Source organism: Paraphaeosphaeria sporulosa (genome assembly GCF_001642045.1).
Source record: "Paraphaeosphaeria sporulosa strain AP3s5-JAC2a unplaced genomic scaffold CC84scaffold_3, whole genome shotgun sequence".
Lineage (NCBI taxonomy): Eukaryota > Fungi > Ascomycota > Dothideomycetes > Pleosporales > Didymosphaeriaceae > Paraphaeosphaeria > Paraphaeosphaeria sporulosa.
The window spans coordinates 183,204-203,658 of NW_017253362.1; the positions used below are offsets into that span (position 1 = coordinate 183,204).

The window sequence follows — 20,455 nt, forward strand, 5'->3', positions numbered from 1 at the left end:
CAATAAGAACGTGAATTCTCAACATAATTTTGGATGCTCTGGTCAAATTGACTCGTTTTCAGGTCTTGGAAAAAAGATGGCGTCTCCACACGTACTCATTATCGGTGCTGGTATGAGCGGCCTGACACTAGCGCAACAATTGAGGAAGAACGGCATTCCTTTCACGGTGTTCGAACGAGACGCACACAGAGATGCGCGTGGTCAAGGCTGGGCTCTCTCATTGTTTGGTGAGGCTTACGGCTTGATGAAGACCTTGATGCCCGCGGACTTGGGACCCGTGGAACAGACAAGTCATTTGCTTCCGCTCAATCTTCCGCCCCAATTCTCTTTCTACGACATCACTCGTCCAGAGTTCCGGGTTGGTGTCATCGCCGATGACGATCTCAAGGTTGTTCGAGCGAATCGTCGAAGGATGCGCGATTGGCTAGAACAAGGCATCGACGTCCAGTTCAACAAGCGTCTCGTTCGGGTTGAGGAGTACGGCGACAAAGTCACCGCCCACTTCGAAGATGGCACCTCAGCAACTGGCGATTTCCTGGTCGGGGCTGAGGGCACGCGATCAGTCGTTCGTAAGCATATTCTTAAGGGACAGGACGTGATGAGGCCGTTGCCAATCGGATCAATTTTTGGCGAGATTGAGCTCAGCGGCGACGACTTCTCTCAACAGCTCACACTTTCGCATTCCAATTACATTGTCATGGACCCTAGACTTGCTACTGAGGAGCAGACAGCCATCTTCTGCGCATTGAACAGAGTCAGTCCTGATGGCAAGACCGGATACTACTACTTCATTCTGCTTTGGGTGGACCAGGACGCCCCCAAGCACGCAGGTGAGAAACGTTGGACCGAGCTGGCCTCGCAAGAACAACTAGCAGCTTATGCAAGAGAGAAAACCAAGGGCTACCCGGACAAGCTCCGCGCCCTGGTCGACAAGATCCCCACAGAGAGATACAATACACCTGGCTTTCAACTTCAGGGGGTGGATCTGGATCCTGAGCAGCTCCCAGCTGGAAGGGTGTTGTTGATCGGCGACGCAGCGCACTCGATGGCTCCATGTAAGTACTATCATCCCCGACTGACTCCCAAGATTTGCATCGCAGGATCAATGGTTACATTGAGCAATATACTGACTGTACAAAGTCCGCGCTCTAGCGGCAAATACTGCCTTCGTTGATGCCTTCAGGCTCAGCGACGTCCTTACTCGTGTGCGGGACACGCAGGCATCAGGCGAAGGGTTGAAGGATCTAGTGTCAGGATTCAACGCAGACATGATCGCGCGTGGCAAGGCAGCATCCTCGGTGTCCAATGGAGTGCTTGAAGCATACGGCGATGAGGCCAAGTTCATTACATTTGGCAGGGAGGCAGGGCTGATGCCTCCGAAGCCAGTGAGTTTGTCGGAAGTGAGTATTGTAGCTTGAGGTATCATGAGCGCAATCTGTATGGGGTATCCAATTCAGTCTAGCACCAAAAATCCGGGAGTCAGATGACGTTCGGCAGTAGCCTAAAGTACTCTAGTGTTTTCGCACGGTGCAGTAATGCGCGATCACAGGGCGTGAACCCACAACCCGCGCGCGTTCACCGTGGATCAGGCGCAGGCTTGGGTTGCGTACGAGTACATACTCCTTCGGAATTCAGACACTCGATTTCACCAGGTGCGTTCGAGGTACGAGCCTCAGTATGCATCCATCTCACTGCAACTATACGGTCTTTCGCACGGTTGCCATATTTCATTCGAGCCGGGAAACGGGCAAGAGCACGATACCATTCTTGTTTATCGCACTGTTCACGGTTTAAATGCAGTTTTGCCGGGTGGATCCTGCCGACGCACGGAGATTGAAATAGGGAAAGCTGTCTCTTGCATGGATAATATGACGGAGTAGCTTATACTGTAGCCTATCGAAGCTCCATCGCTGTAGCGCCTGAATATGGTAGGTGTTACTCCACTTTGAGAGCCCAATAATGAAACACTTGTTGGTGCAAAATTGTCTTAACTCTGACGCAACGATATCTCGATGATCGAGTCAGTACTGCCATGAGGTGTCTGTAGTCGTGGAAGTCAGCATTGCGCACTGGATGATGAACTGATAGCACGAGGGAGACTTCAGTCGAAGAGGTGCTTACAATGATTCGTGTCAGCTCGAGCCGTGAGTCTGCCGCACTAACAATATCCCTCCAATCCGACTCACTGCGCTCCTGCGCGTTCAACATTTGGACCATGTTCAGATCTCTAATTCTGGGAGGTGTAAGCAAAGAATGGAAAAGCGAGCAGTGGAACAATTACCGTAGATATCGCTCTGCAATACTAGACATGGGCTTTTCTGTTGGCGAAACGACGATCTCCACAAGCAGAATCTTGCTCTCCGGTTTCATAGCAGGTACAATCTGACGAAGGATCTTCTCACTGTTCTCGGCCGACCAGTCGTGACAAATGTGGCGCAAAATGTAGACTTCTGCACCCACCACTGGTTGGGGATCAAAGAAATTGTGAGGCAAGAACTTGACTTGATCGGTCAATTCGGACGGAAGTTTGGCAGCACCTTCCTCGACGTTGTTCTTGTAGTCTTGTACGACGAACTTTATCTTCGGATAGTGCTTTGCAAGCTCAACACTCATGAAGCCGGAGGAGCCGCCGACCTAGAGGCTCAGAGGTAAGCTGCTGGATTTGAATCATGGTGATATAATGTACTCACATCGACTACTGTAGCCTCTCCGAGTTCTGCCCATGAATATCCCGTTATGACGTGTTTCTGGCTTTGGCTGGGATCTCTATTCACACCCTCCATCGCACCCACGAACCGAGCCATTAATTCGGGGCGATTCTCAAGGTACTTGAACAATGTCTCATCTGTGTTGAACGCAAGGCCGAAGGCGGTATCCTGTGCCGCTGTGCTATGCTGATACTTCTCGAGCGCATCGGCAAGTTTCGCGCTGGCAGGAAACATCTGCTCAACGAAAAATCCGTAGTAGTGCATCATGTACTGCTCGCGTAGTAGCAAGGCCGAAGAGGCCGTATGCACCACGTGGTCGGGAACATCCTCCCGTAGCATGCGATTAACGATAGCTTTGCGCACCACCGTCTTCAGTTTCCGCTCATTCAACCCAACTTTTGCGGATATCTCGGCGTAGGTGGCGCCACCATCTAGGGGGATCGCCTGCAGTATTTTAAACCGGGAGATGACTTGTTGGGCACCGTTATCTAGAGCCTGCACAAACATCATTAGAGATCCATTCGATGTAGCTCTCGATATCTACTTACAGCACCCCAGACTCGAGCTAGAACCTCCCGTGGACCCAGAAGTAAGTCGTGAAGTGCGCTTGTGTCATCAATCACCGCCATCCGGGCTGCCTCAACTTCGGGGTATCCATCGGTATCAGGGAACTCATCATCTGCATCCTGCTTGAAAGAGGGCATCTTGGCGTTCTTGCTGGCAAGCCATTTCTCTACCAAAGCCGAGTTTGTTGCGATCCTCTGGCTGAGTTCCTGGATAGAAGACATGCTTGAGATCTCGTGGAACGTCTTTCAGAATTGGTCCTTGAAGCACCAGCTGTTCCCGCTGCACGTGTGGTTCTTAGTATATCTACGTGGTTACACCAACCTCACATTGTAGTGGGGGCCGGAGCTCGGCCGTCAAATGTCGAGCTCGGAACTAAGTTCGGGTTTCGGTCCCCGAGTTGGTAGTTCAGGGTACTGCCGTTGAGTCTCGGTCGTGCAACAGAAAACTTTCGAGCTTAGTAGTCACAAAATTAGCGAGGGCAAATCTATATAAGTCCGATAGGCCTATATCGGTTCAGAATTATAATTCATTTAAGGTGCCTATTGTCCTCTGTCGTGAAATCCAGGTCGTTGAGAGGTCTGGGACGCTTTCTTGTTGCGTTTTGGTTTGGACTGATTTCAGACAAAGAGATGAATTGCCCGGAGTTATCGATGGGGCTCCCCTGTCTAAATTGACTGAACAGATCTATCATGCCATGTTCCAACGTGTCGCCAAGACCTGCAGAGCTGACAGGTGCGTACATCTCCAATGAGGATGGTATAGACGATCCCAAGTCCCAAGAGAAGGGTGTGTGTGGATTAGTCGCAAACTGTGAAAGAGATGAAAGGCTCGAGCCGTCGCCTAGGGAGTGTGGTGGGGAGACGTCCAGATCGTCTTGGGTCTGCGTGTTCAGAGACAAGACTAACTGCGACATAGGTTCTGTTGTATCAAAGGATACTGAATGGTCGTGTGTGGGAGGCCCTGTTATCAAATCATTGATTGTAAGAAGCTGTTCGAAAATGCATGAGACTCTTCGATGGTAGCTGCTGGACTGCATCTTCTCCGTGCCTTTGTTGTAACAAGTCGAGACTCTCCGTAGCAACCGGAGATCGGCATCAGAACATTTGTCGTTTTCTGAGTGCCTTAAATGGTCTTCGAGTAAAATAAAGAATGCCGGTACTGAAAAGGCATCCAATATACTAGTCAAAGAAACCGTCCTGGATTCAATTTCATTTAGGTGCCCGCCCCCGTCCAAGCTGTTACTAGTCTGACCAGGTCGAGCGTTGAAAGCATCCAAAACTTCACGGTCTTGAGTTCCATGTGCTATCAACAACAAGAGACAGCTTGTTCTGGCATCCAATCGCACTTGCTCGGCATGTCTCTGCTCGGAGCCGTATTGCAGCGCAAGGATTCGGGTGGCCAGGAACTCTAATGCCAGAATAGCGTGATTCGAACTATATGATGAAGCTTGGCGGTCGAGGACGCCGAACGATCGTTCATACTGCGTCAGCCGGTGCTCGACAGATCGTACGATCTTGGTAGTACGCAATTTGCTGGCTTTGCTTATCCTAGACGCAGCAGTATGCGCCAAGCTGTAAGCTTGGTCTTGAATCATGGCCAGTTGGAGTGCGGAAGAGTAGGGACCCTGATCATTAGCAGCGCTTATCTGGTGAGCGATGACGCAGTCGTTCGTTGGCAGCCATGACACAGCACCTCGAGCAGTGCACAAGCTCTTGTCCCGAACATATAATGACTGCAAGACTTTCGACCGCTCTATTGCTTCATAACCACTGGTATCTCCAGGGAAGAGTTGCGTTTGGTGAAGTCCCATCGTTCTTGCAAGCCCGCAAGCACTGGAGAAGATGAATTCAGCCCACCCAGGCGGGTCGAACTGTTGTGCTGCGACACTCTAATAAAACGATCAGTCATCTGCTCTCGCCACCAACATGGCTCCCAGCTATACGTACCAAGAGTATCAATGTCTGGACGTTAATAAGTTTTGGTGTGGTCAGCAAACTAGAACTGACGAGCGCGGCCCGGCTCGGAAGGAACGAGCGTGCAAAGTCGCCGAATACACCATTCCCGTATTGGGTAGTAATCTCTGTACCCCACACAAGCACAGTGATGACCTGTAAGCAGATGGCCCATACATCTTCTCCCGACTCTGCTACTCCCGAGTAAAGCCGTTCGACATTAGCAAGCAGATTACTCTTGACGAAGATATCAGTTGTACAGCTGAGGCGTTGAACAAATTGGCCGATGACGATATTCGCTTGTTGTTGAGACAGAAGGTTGATGACGGACTTGCCCCCAAAGGGCGGAAATGGCTCCAGAGAACCAGCCTTCTTGCAAAGATTCTGTAAGACATTGTACAGGGGAGTGCCATGATCAGCACGTTTCGCAGCGATGACACAAGATTCGAACCGCTTGCAAAGGACGAACAGTGATGATGGTCCATGATAGTGATCGACCATATCCGAGGTATGGTGAAAGACGTGCAGGTCATCCGATCTATCACTGGAAGGGGATAGACTCCCTGGGCGGGTTTCATCATCCTCTTCCTCAGGATCGCCACCCACGGGGACGTGCTGGTCCGATGGCGTGGAACGAGAGCTATACTGATTTGTGTTCTCTGCGATGTTGGTAGATAGACGGCTGAGGTGTGACTCTATGCCATCCAACCGCTCGTTGAGTCTATTGACGCTGTCAAACCTAAGTGATAATCAGACATTCCGCTTGATAAACTGCACATGAGATATGAAAATCAACCTAGTGTGATGCTCATCCGCTTCTCCTGGTCTTGTACTTATACTGTGGGCGAAGAAAAGCAGCGGGACTCACAGCGACTTCAGATGATTCACTCTTTTCGTAGGATTTTGGTATATGCATGTCACACTGTCGTCTCGCTCACAGTTGTTGCATTGAGGAAGCTCCCGCCCACACCGGATCTTACGCTCTCGACAGCGTGTGCAAGCTTGGTCTGAAATTGAATCGTCAGACTGCTCATGGTTCTGTCCCTTTCGTCAGTTCAATTTATGCACATACGTTTCTTTCGAGGGACATTGTGCATTTAGAGAGCAGAATGGATGTCATGTATTAGTTTGAGTCCCATGAAACGGGGCATGGTGGAATGGAAGGAAATCTCTAAACATACTCTCCTGTGATGACCGGCCATTTCGCTCGAAGATTGACGAACACTTAATATGTGAATCAATCTCCTGATTAACTGTAGAGCTTTCGCTAGGGGCTTTCACCCAAGGTTCCTCACCCTTGAGGATTTGTGACCACTCCGGCTATAGTTTTCGAGAGCAGCGTAAAATAAAGCCGTTTCAAATTGGTCCAACAAGGTTGGTGTTAGGGGCAGAGACTGTAGGTGCGTGTAAGGCCTATATGTACGCGAATATTATCATCATATCAGCAGCGAGATCTGACACGAAGGACTTAGCATAGTTCCCCCTTGTTTCGTTCGCAATATAATCCTTCTCGGTACCAAATCAAGCGTAGTTACCCGAGTCTGTCTCAGCCTCAACATCCAATCCACGGCATCCTGGCTTGTCAAAACACTTCCTACCGTATGTAAACAAGTGGAACACTATTAGTTGATTAGCTAGTGAAAGTAAACCCGCTGGGATCGCGATCCTGCGGTCGCCAGTAGAGATGGGACGCAATGTACTGAGTTAATGACCTATGAAACTTCCACGGCTCTTTGGCCGACTGTAAAGCATGCATGTTCGGACATGGCTAGTACGGTGGCCAAGTGCCCAAGGCATTGGCTGCGAGAAGGTTGTCAGCATTGCCTTGCTTTTGGCAGATAATGCGCCTCAACATTGTCAGATATTAACCCACATCTTTATCAGTGGTTCTATCATGCCACAGACGTTCAGAAACCAAATTTTACGAATGCGCGCTGTAGTTCTTACCCAATCCTAGTTTAACATCAACCTAAAAAGGATGGTGGGCTGAGAAGGGGAGGATGTGCGAGAGAAGACTAGGCCTTCGTAAACACCATGTCACCATGTCACCATGTCCAGCCCTGTCACACTTAGAACTAGAACCACCGCATCTCGCACGAGCGCCGGCTGGTAGAATCCGCAAAACAAGCGTGGAAGAGAATCCTGTTGAAGCTTTGTCCGTTTCAACCCCAGAAAGCTTGATTTGGTTGGCAAACACCGTGCCAAGGATGCCGGGTGTGTGGCGCGGATCATCTGTGCACACGCCACCTTACCTTCATAGGGCATCTTTGAAGAGAGACCATGGTGGGGCGCCTGCTGAGCGTTGACGCAGAGGATGAAGGATTCAGGGCTAGACGGCACTTGGTTGCAATGCCACTGCGTTCGTCCTTGCGCCTTTCGGAACGAGCCGCAGATAAGGCGAAACATCCTGGTCCACAAGGCCAGGCTCACTAGCCACTTGCGCCATGCGGCTTATTCCTTGCGTCTCACATGCGTGGTTTTCATAAACGAGCGGACATTAATACCCATGTTTCCTCTCCTGCAGACGTTCGCGCCCAAGCAGCATTCCGATTCTAGTGGTCCTATTGGAGAGTTCGTTGGGATTCCCTTTGTGCTTTGATGACAAAACCCCCACGCGTGGTAGCTCCACCAGTTTCATCGGGCGCTTGTCAACCCCGCATTGACATTCCCACTACGATACTACCACGGACAGACTGCGAGCTGACCACACCTCGGAATGAAGAGTTACGACGGTTGCTGGACATGCCGCCTGAGGAAGAAGCGGTGTGACGAAATACGTCCAGTATGCAGGAACTGTTCGACGCTGCAGATCACCTGCCATTTCGAGGAGGAGAAGCCACTTTGGATGGACGGCGGATTAGGGCAGAAAGAGAAAGCCGAAGAAATCAAGCGCGAGGTCAAAAGTGCTGCCGCCCGCCGTCGCGGAGTCCTATCCTTTGACGTTTTGGAACCAATTACCGTCGAGCCATCCCTGGACTCAAGCACTCGTACGATTTCACCACCTACGCTCTTTAGCACCGACTCAACACCAAGCAACGGCTATGTAGAGCCCTGGAGTAAGCTCGAAGGGTGGTCTGCAAGCGACCCACCCAAGAGAGAACCAACCGAATCCGAGCTCGATCGTCGCTTTGTGATGTTCTACTTTGACCATTTCTTCCCGTTCCTATTTCCATTTTACAAACCTTCGCTGCTCGAAGGTGGACGTACCTGGGTTATGGAGCTCGTTCAGAGTGACCAGGTCATGTGGCATACTACACTTGCCTTTAGCTCGTATTTCGTCTCAGTAACTCTGGATGGCGCGGTCTCGGGGCACAGTGTATGCAAGACGCTTGCTTGGGAGAAGCTCTTGAGGCAGATGGGCGTGACGTTCGCGACGCTCAAGTGCAACCTCCAGGAAGCAGCATCAGCCAACATACAAGACGTAATGGTCAGGACAGTCAGAACTATGGGAAGCATCATCCAGCTACAACGGCTCGAGATAGCAGTCGGGAACTTCGAAAACTGTCGAAAGCACCTGGGGGCAGCCAACTCGCTATTCCGAAGGATTATGGACGGTAGCGAGTTGCTCAACTTTTGCGCTGTCCTAAATGTCCTGGGACGTCCACTTTGGTCCATAAAGTCTCAAGAACGCGGAGCCTGGAATTCCGACCAAGCAGCTTTTCGGTTTTACTCGGCGCTCCTCATTGTAGACGACACAGTCGCAGGTATATGCACAGGCGAAGCGCCCGAACTGCTCCACTATCACGCCCAACTGCTCACGAGCGACAGGAGTGCGGAAGAGAAACCTCCGCTGAGCCTGGAGGAGTTCGTAGGCTGCGAGAACTGGGTTATATTACAGATGGGCGAAATAGCTGCGCTCGATGCATGGAAGAAGGCTGCTAAGAAGGCTGGCAGGCTCGATATGATGGAATTGGTTGCGCGCGCGTCAGCAATCCAGCGGGCACTGCTCGAAAACCTCGCGCGCCTCGACGCCGCAGTGGATACGTCCCAGTCCGGCTGGCTTGGCTTGTTCAGAGTCTACAACGACCAGCTACCACCTATGCCAGGCGGGTGCGCCGTATTCGTCACACGTGTGTGGGCGCATGCCGCGTTGCTTTACCTCGCCGTATCGGTATCCGGATGGCAGCCTGGAAGCGTTGCGATTCGCGAAAATGTGACCCGAATTCTGGGCCTCCTGGAGCGGATGTCGGCACCCGAACTATTGCGTACAGTTGTTTGGCCGTACTGCATTGTGGGGTGTCTTTGCGAACCCGTTGAAGAGGTCCGAGTGCGTGCTATGGCGGAGGCGCTGGCGCCACATCGCCTTTTCGGAACCGCGCGCAAGGCTCTGGAAATTATGGAGAACGTCTGGAAAAGAAGGGATGAGCTGACCGTCGAGACGGACTTCGCGACATGCATCCGCAGCCTGGGCTACGTCTCCTTATTGGTCTAACGGACAAAATGCAGTTGTGCGCCACCCGCGCGGCTTATAGGCAATCCTATTCCGCGCGGGTTGTGGATCCTCCAGTGCTTCAGTCTCCTATGGTCACGTGACTGATTCAGCAGTTCGTTACCGTTCAGTAACGAGACACAGCGTAGTTCGTGCCATCGAGGTGCATCTTTATGCTCCATTTCGCAGTATAAACAGCGTCAAGTGCCGCGCAGAATATGTAAGTACTGTACATCTCACTCTCATCTCCTGGAACAGCGACCGCTTTGCTGCACAACGACTCCTCTCCAACAAGTCCGACAACTAAGTCATGTCTAAGCCCGTTGCCCTCATCCTTGGCTCAGGCCCAAGAGTCGGCGCCGCTGTTGCCGCCAAGTTCGCAAGCACAGGCTACTCCGTGGCGATCACTTCCCGCAAGGCTGCTGAGGGCAAGTCCTCAGAAGGATACTTGTCTGTCAAAGCAGACCTGTCCAACCCTTCTTCGGTCTCTGCCGTCTTTGATGCTGTCAAAGCTGAGTTCAAGGCCGCTCCGAGCGTTGTCATCTACAACGCAGCAGCCTTCTCACCGCCTGCGGGTGACGATCTGTTTTCCATCCCAGTGGAGAGCCTTGACGCCGATCTCAACACGAACACCGTGTCCGTCTATGCGGCTGCCAAGGAAGCAGTTAAGGGATGGGCGACGCTCACAGGAGACTCCAAGAAAGTGTTCATCTACACTGGCAACAAGCTGAATACTTGGGTTGCGCCAATGCTACTTACTGCGACACTGGGTATTGGTAAGAGGGCTACCAGCTACCTTATCGGTTCGGCAGATACTCGCTATGCCAAGGATGGTTACCGGTAAGTTTCATTTAACTGGCTGATATAAGCTTTGTCTAATGTCTTGACAGCTTCTTCTACGCCGATGAGCGTAACGCCGATGGCAGCATCAAGGGAATGGCGATTGACGGCGAAGCACATGCCGATTTCTTCGCTCAGCTCGCGAGCGGAGAGGGTGAGATTCCATGGCATGCTACTTTTGTCAAGGGACAGGGCTACACCAAGTTCGAGTAGATGGAATAGTGATAGTATATCGTCATCCATTGATGCAGAATATGAACATACTTTGAATCGGGAAAAGCTCTTCTCATACCTTACAGTCTATCGAGAGCCATTGGGTGCCTCGTCAAGAAGACACCTGTCAAGAGCTTTCTTTGGGTCGACGCAGATCGCGGATGATCCTTAGTATCAGTGCCAATGCAATTGTACGACGCCGTCACATGTAGTGGGTCTTGCAACATGCATCCACGAAAACTGCTTGATGTAATCAGCTGGCAGCAGGGTACTCGTAACCTTGCGCTCCATCCACCCATATCTAATCCTTATCGAACTGCCTGCATACTCAAATAGCGCTCACGCGTTCAAGGTTCTCCACTCACTGAAGCGACCCCCGTACAACAATATCACATAGATTCTAGAACCGCATTATAGAGTTTGCCTGCTTCCTGAACAACAGACCATTTGACAACAAGTCATGCACTCACTTGGCTACCTTGGCCTCGCTGTGAGAATGGGTGGCAGACCAAGACACAACTTCTGTGTACGCGATCTGCACAAGATGACTGCATTTATTATCAATCTATGCGTATAGTGCGGCCACATCGATCGCTGCTTTCGGCAACGATGAGCCTGGCCTGCATGGGCGCGCCGGTGAGGAACATTGCGTGCTACAGGCAGCAGCTGCCGTGAACCTCTTACTGGGGATAGTGAAAGCCGAGCCGCCGAGGTCTGTTTCGAATCGCGTTTCGAATGCATGAGGTGTAAGCTGCGCCCTTGGAATTGAGGCGCTGGGTCGCGCCGTGCGGCCGCGCGGGACTTGCAAGGTGTCCGCGCGCGGGCGCTAGAAGTGTTCGTTCGCTTTAGCGAACGTCCCGCGCGGGTTCTGGAGTGCGGCTGAATGCAGCATGATTAAGCCTTTCATTATGTGATTACCAATGCTCGGACTATACTGCACAGCGAGGACAGTCAGCCTTATCGCACTGCACGTTGTATGGTCTCTTTGGAGCTGGGACTTGCACGTGGACTAGGGACGCCTCACACAATCCTTTCACATGATATAATCACGTGACTAATGGCCCTTCACCTCTCAAGAGGCCGTCTCCCCTTGGAGCTGTGATTTCCAATGGGTGTTTCTGGACCAATATGGGTAAGTCATAGAGTTCATATACACTAAGAAAGTTACTCATACATATATACAACGGCACGCACACTCTTCACGAAACGCCAAAAGTGGCCTTGCAAGGCACTTCAAGCAATGCTCCATGAGAAACGTTTGGATAGGCTGAAAGGGTTGCTCCAAGTATGCAGCCTGGACTCCAGAGTGTTTGGTGCAGTAGATTCGTCGGAGCTTTGGTGATCATGGAGCAGAGTAGGAGACTTGCGGAAAGACTGCGTGACCAAAGCGTCTATCTATGCTATTTCATGCCAGACATGAGCATCATATTTCATAAAACCGAGAAAAACATAACATTGCGAATCACGCCTTAGACGAACTGACGCCACAAGCATACTCATTGAGGAAACCACCGCGGGAATTTCGAAACCATTTTATAACAAACATGAGTACACACAAGTTTGAGACGACCCCTGAAAGGTTGACCCGGTAGACAGATGACAGAGCATGGACTGCAACTGCCACAAGGTACCCAAATAGAGTCTTTACAGGGCATACAGCTAAGTTTTATACCAGAATAAACGTAGTTCAGATAACCTATCGAAAGATCTCCAAATTGATCTGAACAGCTCACTCATGACGTTTCTCATCCACTGCAACACGACGAGACGATAGCTATCCCCAGCAGAAACTCCCAGGCACAGAAAGCTTCCAGAGGTGAAGAATATGTTCAAGCTACGGGTGACCATGCCACGCACCGAAAGCAAACAGACCCGCCTGTACGCAATGAAATGCACAAACAGACGAACAAAAGTACAAATACGCATCCGGAATCCTAGCATATCCCTTATGATACCGCACAATTGCCCACGAAAATGTCCAGCGTTGCCATGGCGTACGTCGGCACACTGTACTTCCTTCTCCGCCGCCCATCTGCCACCTATAAAAAGCCAGCCATACTTGCAAACCTACCGCACTATGTTGATATCGTGGATCCAAACGTTATCGAAATCTCTGATTGCGATCATCGTCACTACGAACCCAGCATGGAGGATGCGGAGGGTTCAAGTTTCAAAGCATGCTTGAGGGCTACTCTGCAAGAGTGGAGTACGGGCGGTCCAACATGGCCCATTCCGACACCCGGATAGAAGAGCACTTCTTGCTGAGGAATAGGGAGCTAGAAGATGAGGGATACACGCTTGTGAAGGTGGGCGAGGAGAAACACATTGTCGTCGGGTGATGAAAAACGGCGGGGAAGCAACATTGCAGTGGAAAGGAAAAGGTTCCGTAAGGATGGTGGGATATGGTTGCTTTAGGAGGTCTTCAAGTCGGGTGCTTGGATCTTTTTTCCCGCTTTATGATGGTCACGGAGAGGGTGACCGAGCAGTTAAGAGCAGAGACTGCTGTTAGGCAGAGCTGGCAGAGCAGGCGGGTCTTTTCGCGATGAAAGCCTGGGACTCTGGCTATCTTTATGTGCATCTGCAATTTTACTACAGGCTCAACTAGTTAACAAGTCAGAGAGGAACATTCTGATTCAATCTTATTCAAGGCCATGCCACGTCTAACAACACATGGAATGGAACGTAATTGTTTAGACTTTCCTTCCGCTATTAGAGACACACTATTCTATCAAAGCAAGAGGGTCTCACCGAGCGCAAGCCGTAGCTGTCCTGCGACTTGCTCACGCAACTAAATCCTTCGCGCCTGATCATACTCCCACCGACAGTCTGTTGACATGTTCAAAGTCATAGGCAAGGGGCAGGACAATGTGATTGTGGGAACAACTATCGACTAAGGCAACCAACGACGAGCAAAAACTCGTGGCAGACCGCACCTCCCACCCACCATCCCCGGTAGAAACAAACCCGTCACGAACGCGATCTCGCGCTCAAACCGCTCCAGCGCCACAAAACTCTTCCCGTCTTGCGCCTACTCATATCGTTGTGGCACGTTAAAAGCCTCTGCATATCTTCTTGTTCCAACCAAGCGTTAGATCCCGGTGTCGTGCAGGAGGTTTTCACTTTACCCCACGTAGACGAAAGCTGGAACAATGAGGAGCTCTATTCATGACAACGCCGCATGTTATGCAAAGCCCGTCTATCGGGTATCATTTACACCCCAAGACTTTACGCTGTATCTAACAATGTCCTCACCATCTGCTCTCCTAGTTCTCAAAACCCTGGGGGGGCCTGCACATCGCCCAGCCTCTCCGCCAGGAGACCCGAGTTCACCATCTCTTCCTCCATCCCGCTCCCATCCTTCTTCTCGTCACCAACCCGATCGCCGCTCCCACTGCCATACTCTTGCCCACTGCTCTTGGCCTCACCAAACGCATCCGGCACCTTCTCACTAAGATTGATTGCGACGAACGACTTGGGCAGCTTGACACTACACGCGTGGGTTAGCCAGATGAAAACCGCGCAGGGGTCGATAGAGCAGACATACGTGTGGAACTTGGCCCTCAGCGTCTCAAGCACTTCCTTCCAGTCGTGGTGCGCCGTGAGACTACGGCGCGGCGAGAAGCCGATCATGTGCCGCGAGTCAAGTTGTCTAGTGAGCGTTAGCATGTTATCGTGAGCCAACAAAGTGAGGCAGGAGAGGAACTTACACATCTAGCGGCGCAAACGCGTGACAGCCCGGGCTCAGCGTGATACGAATGCTGTAGTTGAACGTATTCGGCGAATCATCTGTCGACGTGTTCTCTGATTCGTACAGCTCGAACCCGATCTGTGACAAGTAGTCTAGCTCAGGAATAGCATTGCGCTCGATCTTCGTCTTGATGCCGCCTTCCAAGATGCAGTTGAGAAGGGTGTAGATGTGGCTTTCCTTGGTGAAGTAAAAGAAGCACTTGGGCGTGTCCGACGCCTGCAGTTCCTCCAGATCTTCCACGATCTCCTTCAGCAGGGGCAGAGATGTGAGGAGTCCGATCTCGAGCTTCTCCTCGTTGTCAATGCCGTATTCCTGCGGGCCGATGTAGTCGAAGAGGACCTTGCAGAGGTGGTACATTTCGCGGAGCTTGACAAGCCGTATGTCTGTCTGTGCCTTCGACTCCTTGGATGTGTTGCCGACGCCAGTATAGAGCTTGAAGTATGACTCATGTACGTAAGACGGGGGCGGGGGAGCTTGAGTACTCTTGATGGCAGCCTCGGACTTGCGACGGAAACCCATGCGGTGTGCAAGGTTGCCACGATCCGCAGGCTTCTCCGCGGTATTATCTTTCTGTTCTGTCTTCGCCGTCTCAGAGGGCGCAGCAGCCGGCGGCCGGCTCCCGTTGTCTATCGAAATCCTCGAGCTTTCGATGGTCTCTTCATCCAGGAACATGGAGTCAGGAGTGAAGACCCACTCCAAGAATTGCCGGTTGTGAAGGGCATCGAACTTCATAGTGTCGTAGAGCTCAGAGATCTTGCTAGGATCCACCTTGTCACCATCCTTAAACTCCTTGAAAAGCTTCTCCCAACGCTCTTTGAACAGCTCCGGTCCTTCGTTGCAGCACCATCGCGGTTGTATCTTATTGACATCGGCCCCAGGGGCAGAGCCGGGCGAGGTCGCCTCTCCAGAGTTGGCTGCCACCACGTGCAGTGAGTGTACAGCCTCTGATTCGAGCTTCTTAAAGTTGTAGTTCATGACCCGCTGGTGGAACTTCATCAACTCAACTACCTGTTGAGCAACAATGTAGGGCTCTGCAACGTCCTTGGGCCACGCAAACTGGGGTGGCGCCTTGTCTCCTGCGCGGAGTAGCGTCTTGAGCTTCTTCTTGACCTTGTCCATAACGTCTTTTGCGGCGTTGGAGTCATCGAGGAGATCTTTGCGAACGTGGATGTTCTCGGCTGGGAATTGATCTCGCTCGAGAAATGACGCGGCGAAGATTTGTGCACTTGTCGTAACGCGCCGTTCGGAAGAGCTGAAGATGTGGACGTCGTCAAGGACATCCCTGTTCATCAGCAGCAGATCGTTTCGGAAATTCGCGCCCATGTCCTGCGTCTGGTGACGCGCCGAGTGTGTTGGCTCACCGCCCCACTTGATGATGAGCTGCAGCTTGTCCAAAACGAGGTTGTTCTCAGCTGCCGATATTCTTGACAGCGTCAGTCCAGACATTGAGTCGCTCCGCTTTGCAGCCAAGTCGGCTATGTGTCCGTCGCTAGCGGTGGAACCTGCGCGTGTGCGTTCCGGAGACTCGTCAGGCCGCTCACCAGGGAGCATCTCTTCCTTCCGTCGTTTACGGAACATGGGTTTGATCTGCACTTTTGTCCCTGGCCAGGCTCCCTTTTTGTCAAGATATACTTGCAGCTCGCGCAGCTTCTTGGGATCCTCTTCCCCTTCCCTCATGGCCAACTTCACGGCGTCGCTCACACTTTGCAATGCAGCCTCACCAATGAGAAGCACCTCCTCCTGGTGGCCCTTGAGCAAGTCGACGAAGGGTTTCGTGTGGAACGTGTACTTGAACTTCTGCTTGGGTGTACGATCCGCATGGCGGACCACAGAGACAACGCCCTTTAGCTTCCACTGCGCTTTCGATGCAGGCGGAGGTACGCTGACTTGCTCTTCGGAGTTCGACTTTTCGATTTCCAAGCTGAGCTCTTTCTCGCGCATCGAGGGTGGTAGCAAAAGATCAGTTTCCGATTTGAGAGCGGCTGGTGTGGTACTTGTCGTGGTTGCGACAGGTGGTGCGATCTCGGACTTGTCGAAGCTTGGGGAAGCTGCAATAGGCATGGTACTTAGCGACATATCAGGGGAATTTGGCACGGTACCAGAGCGGCCCATATGGGGAAGATGTGGATGGTGACCAGCCAATTTGGACATACTAGGGGATTTGAATATTCCCTTCAGGGTGCTCCTGTGCCCACCAATACTCTTCCTCGAGGCACCCGATGATAGGGGCGCTTCCTGGGCCTCGGCAGCCGCGGCCTGAGTGTTGTTCTTGCGATCCTTCCGCTGTATCTCTTCGAGGAAAAGTTCCTTGAGAATGTTGGAGGCTTTCTCGTAGTAGCTCTGGTTGTCCTTGACGAAGCTCCAACCGTTGACATCGATTACATAGCTTCTATCTCCTGCTCGAAGTAAGTCAAAGCCGCATACCCTTTGGCCGAAGCCATTTGAGATTCTTGCGGCCATGGCAGTCTCGGTCTCAGTCAAGTTGGTCACGTATCGCACTTCTTTGCCACTGGGATTCCGCTTAACAAGCCCATCGACGACGGGCGATTTCCTGGTCTCGGCATGGCAGAAGTTTGGGCCAACGGTGTATGCCTTGACGTCTTCGGCGTTCTCGACTTGCAAAAATTGCTCGTAGATGTAACTGCTCGCAGGTTCGGTCATGGACCTTGGCATGTACAAGCTGTCGTCTTTTTCGGAGCTCTTGTTGTTCACTTTGCGGAAAAGCCTACGGCCGCCGCCTCCATCCTTGGAATGATAGTAGATGTGGATGTTGTGGTCTTCACCACTGACGGGCTTTTCGACGAACGGCTTGGTAAGCGTGACGCCGTCGACGCGTATGGTATCGCCGTTGTCTAACAGCTCGATCTTCTGCGGCGGCGCAACATCACCGCCAGTACCGTCGGGTCCGCCCAGAACGACGCCCGTTCTTTGCTCCAGCTGTTTGGCAAACTCGGCACTCCCCAGTCGAGGGCCACCGTCGCGGCTGACTTCAACGCGGCGCGGGGTAGGCACCTTGAGCTGGTCGAGAATCATGAGACACAAGCGTCGATCCCACAAAACCTGCTGCATGGGCAGGTCGTTGACGCAGAACGGCTTTCGCAGGCGTGCATACGCAATGGCCTTGTCGAGCGGGAAGCCATCTGAAAAAAATGAAATTAGAAAGTCGCAGACGGGCCAATTCTCCACGTCCTCGTCCAGGATGATCTTGTCGCCAAAGATCTTGACCTCGAAGTCCTCAACCAGCTTGCCAAAGATGTTGCGCGCCGGCTTGCTCCGGGCCTTTGACTCGAGCGCGCAGACGCCGATAATGCCCTTTGTCGGGCGGCGCTGCTCCCGCCCCATGTCTCTTCCGCCGGGGCTGCTGCTCGCCGCGGTGCTTCCGCTGATGCGCCGCTGTGCCTGCGTCCGGCTGCGGGCGCGGCGTTCCTGGTTCTGGGGCGCTGCGGTGGAGGTGGAATTTGCGCCGGGCGGTGGGGATGCGTCGGCGGGGTTGTAGGACTGCATTGAGGCGGTCGACATGCGATTGCTTTGCGTGCTCGTGCTGGCGTAGGCGGGCTGGTCGGCGGGAAAGAGCAGCTGGGTGGGCGAGACCTTGGGGTTGAGGCTGCCGCCGTTCTGGCTGGCCGTCGTGATGCTGAGCGACGACGTCGCCGTCGTGGTGCCATTGTGCCCTGCGCAGTTGGCCTGTTAGCATGCGGGCCGAGTTTTCCAGCCGAGTGTGGCACCCGTACCCTCGTCGCTGCCGCTGTTGGAGGCAGGCCCGCTCATCCTGTGCGAGCTTGGATATATGCCGGAGCTGATCGAGTAGAGCGACGAAAAAGAGAGGCGGTTGGAGCCGGCGTCGAAGTCGGGGCGGCGGTCCGAGTGCGTCAGGGTGCGGGCCGCTTCGGACGTGGGCGTGAGGCTGTCCGAGTCGTCGATTGCGTCGCTGAGCGTCTCGAGCAGACTGACATCGGACGCTTTGGAGGGACGGCGCGAGGGAAATTGCCTAGGCACGGCCTTGGACGCCGGTGGCGGCATCGAGATACTGGCTCGAACCGCGCTTGCATCGCTGATATCTTCGGACGCGCGCCCTTTCCTGCTGGCGGCCGTTGCGCTGCCGGCACCCGCCAGCAGAAGCGGTGTCCTGCTGGCACTGGCTGTGCGTGCGAGCTCCATCCCACCTTGTGTGCGCTCAATGTGCCATGACGTCGTGTGCGGATTGTGCGGAAATGGAGGGGATCCAGCTGGCTGTCGCTCTATTGCCGCTGCGAGTGCATGGCATGTATACAGAAAGAGCCAGCGGGCTGACTCGATGTCGCTGTCCAAATGCACGTCCAGCACCCATCCTATATCGTGCACGTGTCCCGACATCGTGAGGCTTGCCGCCGTGTCGCCAGCCCAGCCGCCAACGTCATCGCACCCCTCATTGCCGTCGTCGCACTCCTGGAAAGACACGCATTCACCTTGCCTTGACGTGAGGCATTGGGCATCGACGCTGCCGACCACCGCGAATCATGTACGGAGCATCTGACCGCCGTTCAATTCGATCAATCGCAGCTCGTCAGGGAGAGACGGCCCACCGCCAGTTTTGATGCTCTAGCTACAGCTGCAGGGCCCCGGTGCCGATCGCTTGGCGCAGCTCGCAACGATATCCGTGACTCTGGTCCAACACCTTAATCGCAACAAATGAGGTCCAGGAGGGAGCACATCGATTGACAAACATGTGTTACATTGTCAGAGGGACGGGCGCTTCAGCCCGCGGGGAAGGCACCGCCGAGACTCCCCACAAAAAGCACTCAACAGCCACCCAGATGCTTCCGTGGAGACGAAACCTGCGTGTTCGTGCTGCGAATCCGTGCGCGATAGTCTCATCAACGAGCAATGAAAGAAAGGGACTCTACGAACGAAGCTCCTCAGAGGGTCAGAAACGCTGCAGCGGACAATAGCGCCGTCTTTCGCCTTTCCCACGATCGGCAACAACGCATAGAGGAAGCTCCTTAGCCCACGTCTGATTGAGCGAAAACAAAAACCCACCCTGCCAGAACATGCATCTTCTTCAGTACGGTCAGCAAATCTGTGGTTAAAGAACGTCAACTACTCCACTCTACGGTAGGTATCGCCAATATCGCTCGACTGAATCAACTTCCAGCACTGTAAGCTTGACTGCGCGTCCAGGCTGTGCAGTTTCCTGTGCCGCGAGACTCTGCGCCGCAAGCGAGGTTCTCCGTCTCGTCGTTTGTAGGGTTACATCTCCCATTTGCCAACGCTGGCATGCCTTTGACCGTCTTCTTAGCACCTGGCAGAGTGTCTCTGCTCAGCCACATACTCGCTCTACGCCGCAGAACAGCACACCTGCCCGTTGAAGTCACGGCGTAGTCCTTGCGGGGGCCAATATAAATCGCTTCGCGAAGTGTCCGCTTCGGGGAAGGCGTATCTACGACATCCTAATTTTAGTCCGCTGGCTACAATCATTCTGCCCAGAGCTGATGTCTGAACAAACAGCCGCTACTTTTCGCACGAAAGAATGGGGCGCTTGCTGACTTGCAATCCTCCACGTGCTCACCACGACTCCTTCGCTCCATCGAAACCTTCCTGAATTTCAGTCTGGGCATGTTCTGCATCTGCCTCGTCTTTACCACACTGCGCGGCTAAGCGCGACGTAACCGCCAGCAACATTGCAGAACATGTGCGGCACAGCATCGTGAATTGAAACATCTTTCACGCGCCGTCAAGGCCGATTCCTAGTTTCACGAACAATCAATCCAATTCAGGTAGTGTTCGAAGTAGAAGAACATGGGTTGGGGCCAAGATTATGTGGAGGCTGAGCCGTGAGCCGCACTGTAGTGGAGTTTGCCAAGGTGTTTACTGATGTTGCGCCCCAGCGAAACCAAACACCCCGTCTTACGACTGGCTCGATGCAGCAGTAACCCGCAGCGTCATCTTTCTCCCAAAAACTGCCACAACGGGTGCCCAGCAAGATGATGTGGCGCGGGCGACTCACGTCCACGACTCTGCC

General features: G+C 52.9%; 6 protein-coding genes across 6 annotated transcripts; 3 read left to right on the forward strand and 3 right to left on the reverse strand.

The window, feature by feature from the left end:
* Positions 1 to 40: 40 nt before the first annotated feature.
* Positions 41 to 1,418, forward strand: CC84DRAFT_1140183 (FAD/NAD(P)-binding domain-containing protein; the record flags this gene model as incomplete). The annotated part of the gene is made up of 2 exons (XM_018176276.1): positions 41 to 1,055; positions 1,228 to 1,418. The coding sequence occupies exons 1-2, from the start codon at positions 77 to 79 to the stop codon at positions 1,416 to 1,418; spliced, it is 1,170 nt and encodes a 389-aa protein (XP_018038217.1). The 5' UTR covers positions 41 to 76.
* Positions 1,419 to 1,878: 460 nt separating this feature from the next.
* Positions 1,879 to 3,496, reverse strand: CC84DRAFT_1113954 (S-adenosyl-L-methionine-dependent methyltransferase; the record flags this gene model as incomplete). The annotated part of the gene is made up of 5 exons (XM_018175378.1): positions 1,879 to 2,041; positions 2,122 to 2,233; positions 2,282 to 2,634; positions 2,691 to 3,196; positions 3,253 to 3,496. 5 exons carry the CDS (start codon positions 3,494 to 3,496, stop codon positions 1,988 to 1,990), a joined length of 1,269 nt encoding a protein of 422 aa, XP_018038218.1. The 3' UTR covers positions 1,879 to 1,987.
* A 222-nt stretch (positions 3,497 to 3,718) lies between these two features.
* CC84DRAFT_521817 (uncharacterized protein) lies at positions 3,719 to 6,570 on the reverse strand. The gene is made up of 4 exons (XM_018186610.1): positions 6,409 to 6,570; positions 6,096 to 6,265; positions 5,222 to 5,966; positions 3,719 to 5,163 (listed from the first exon to the last, which is right to left on the reverse strand). The coding sequence occupies exons 1-4, from the start codon at positions 6,427 to 6,429 to the stop codon at positions 3,802 to 3,804; spliced, it is 2,298 nt and encodes a 765-aa protein (XP_018038219.1). The 5' UTR covers positions 6,430 to 6,570; the 3' UTR covers positions 3,719 to 3,801.
* A 1,136-nt stretch (positions 6,571 to 7,706) lies between these two features.
* On the forward strand, positions 7,707 to 9,858 carry CC84DRAFT_521825 (uncharacterized protein). Its single transcript, XM_018186611.1, has one exon. The coding sequence runs from the start codon at positions 7,944 to 7,946 to the stop codon at positions 9,657 to 9,659; it is 1,716 nt and encodes a 571-aa protein (XP_018038220.1). The 5' UTR covers positions 7,707 to 7,943; the 3' UTR covers positions 9,660 to 9,858.
* A 108-nt stretch (positions 9,859 to 9,966) lies between these two features.
* On the forward strand, positions 9,967 to 10,709 carry CC84DRAFT_1087361 (NAD(P)-binding protein; the record flags this gene model as incomplete). The annotated part of the gene is made up of 2 exons (XM_018174200.1): positions 9,967 to 10,496; positions 10,547 to 10,709. The coding sequence occupies 2 exons, from the start codon at positions 9,967 to 9,969 to the stop codon at positions 10,707 to 10,709; spliced, it is 693 nt and encodes a 230-aa protein (XP_018038221.1).
* A 3,152-nt stretch (positions 10,710 to 13,861) lies between these two features.
* On the reverse strand, positions 13,862 to 18,737 carry CC84DRAFT_1113964 (uncharacterized protein). The gene is made up of 4 exons (XM_018175379.1): positions 18,189 to 18,737; positions 14,417 to 18,128; positions 14,254 to 14,358; positions 13,862 to 14,196 (listed from the first exon to the last, which is right to left on the reverse strand). Exons 1-4 carry the CDS (start codon positions 18,613 to 18,615, stop codon positions 13,980 to 13,982), a joined length of 4,461 nt encoding a protein of 1,486 aa, XP_018038222.1. The 5' UTR covers positions 18,616 to 18,737; the 3' UTR covers positions 13,862 to 13,979.
* Positions 18,738 to 20,455: the final 1,718 nt, after the last annotated feature.

Excerpts from the sequence above, each read along its gene's own strand:
- CC84DRAFT_1113964 (XM_018175379.1), bottom strand. The coding sequence starts at position 18,615 with ATGGAGCTCGCACGCACAGCCAGTGCCAGCAGGACACCGCTTCTGCTG. Across the intron at positions 14,359-14,416 it reads GCGTTTGCGCCGCTAGATGT|ACAACTTGACTCGCGGCACA; the intron begins GTAAGTTCCTCT and ends AACGCTCACTAG. Across the intron at positions 14,197-14,253 it reads CTGAGGGCCAAGTTCCACAC|TGTCAAGCTGCCCAAGTCGT; the intron begins GTATGTCTGCTC and ends CCACGCGTGTAG.
- CC84DRAFT_521817 (XM_018186610.1), bottom strand. The coding sequence starts at position 6,429 with ATGGCCGGTCATCACAGGAGA. Across the intron at positions 6,266-6,408 it reads TGGCCGGTCATCACAGGAGA|AACCATGAGCAGTCTGACGA; the intron begins GTATGTTTAGAG and ends CGAAAGGGACAG. Across the intron at positions 5,164-5,221 it reads TCCAGACATTGATACTCTTG|AGTGTCGCAGCACAACAGTT; the intron begins GTACGTATAGCT and ends TCGTTTTATTAG.
- CC84DRAFT_521825 (XM_018186611.1), top strand. The coding sequence starts at position 7,944 with ATGAAGAGTTACGACGGTTGCTGGACATGCCGCCTGAGGAAGAAGCGG.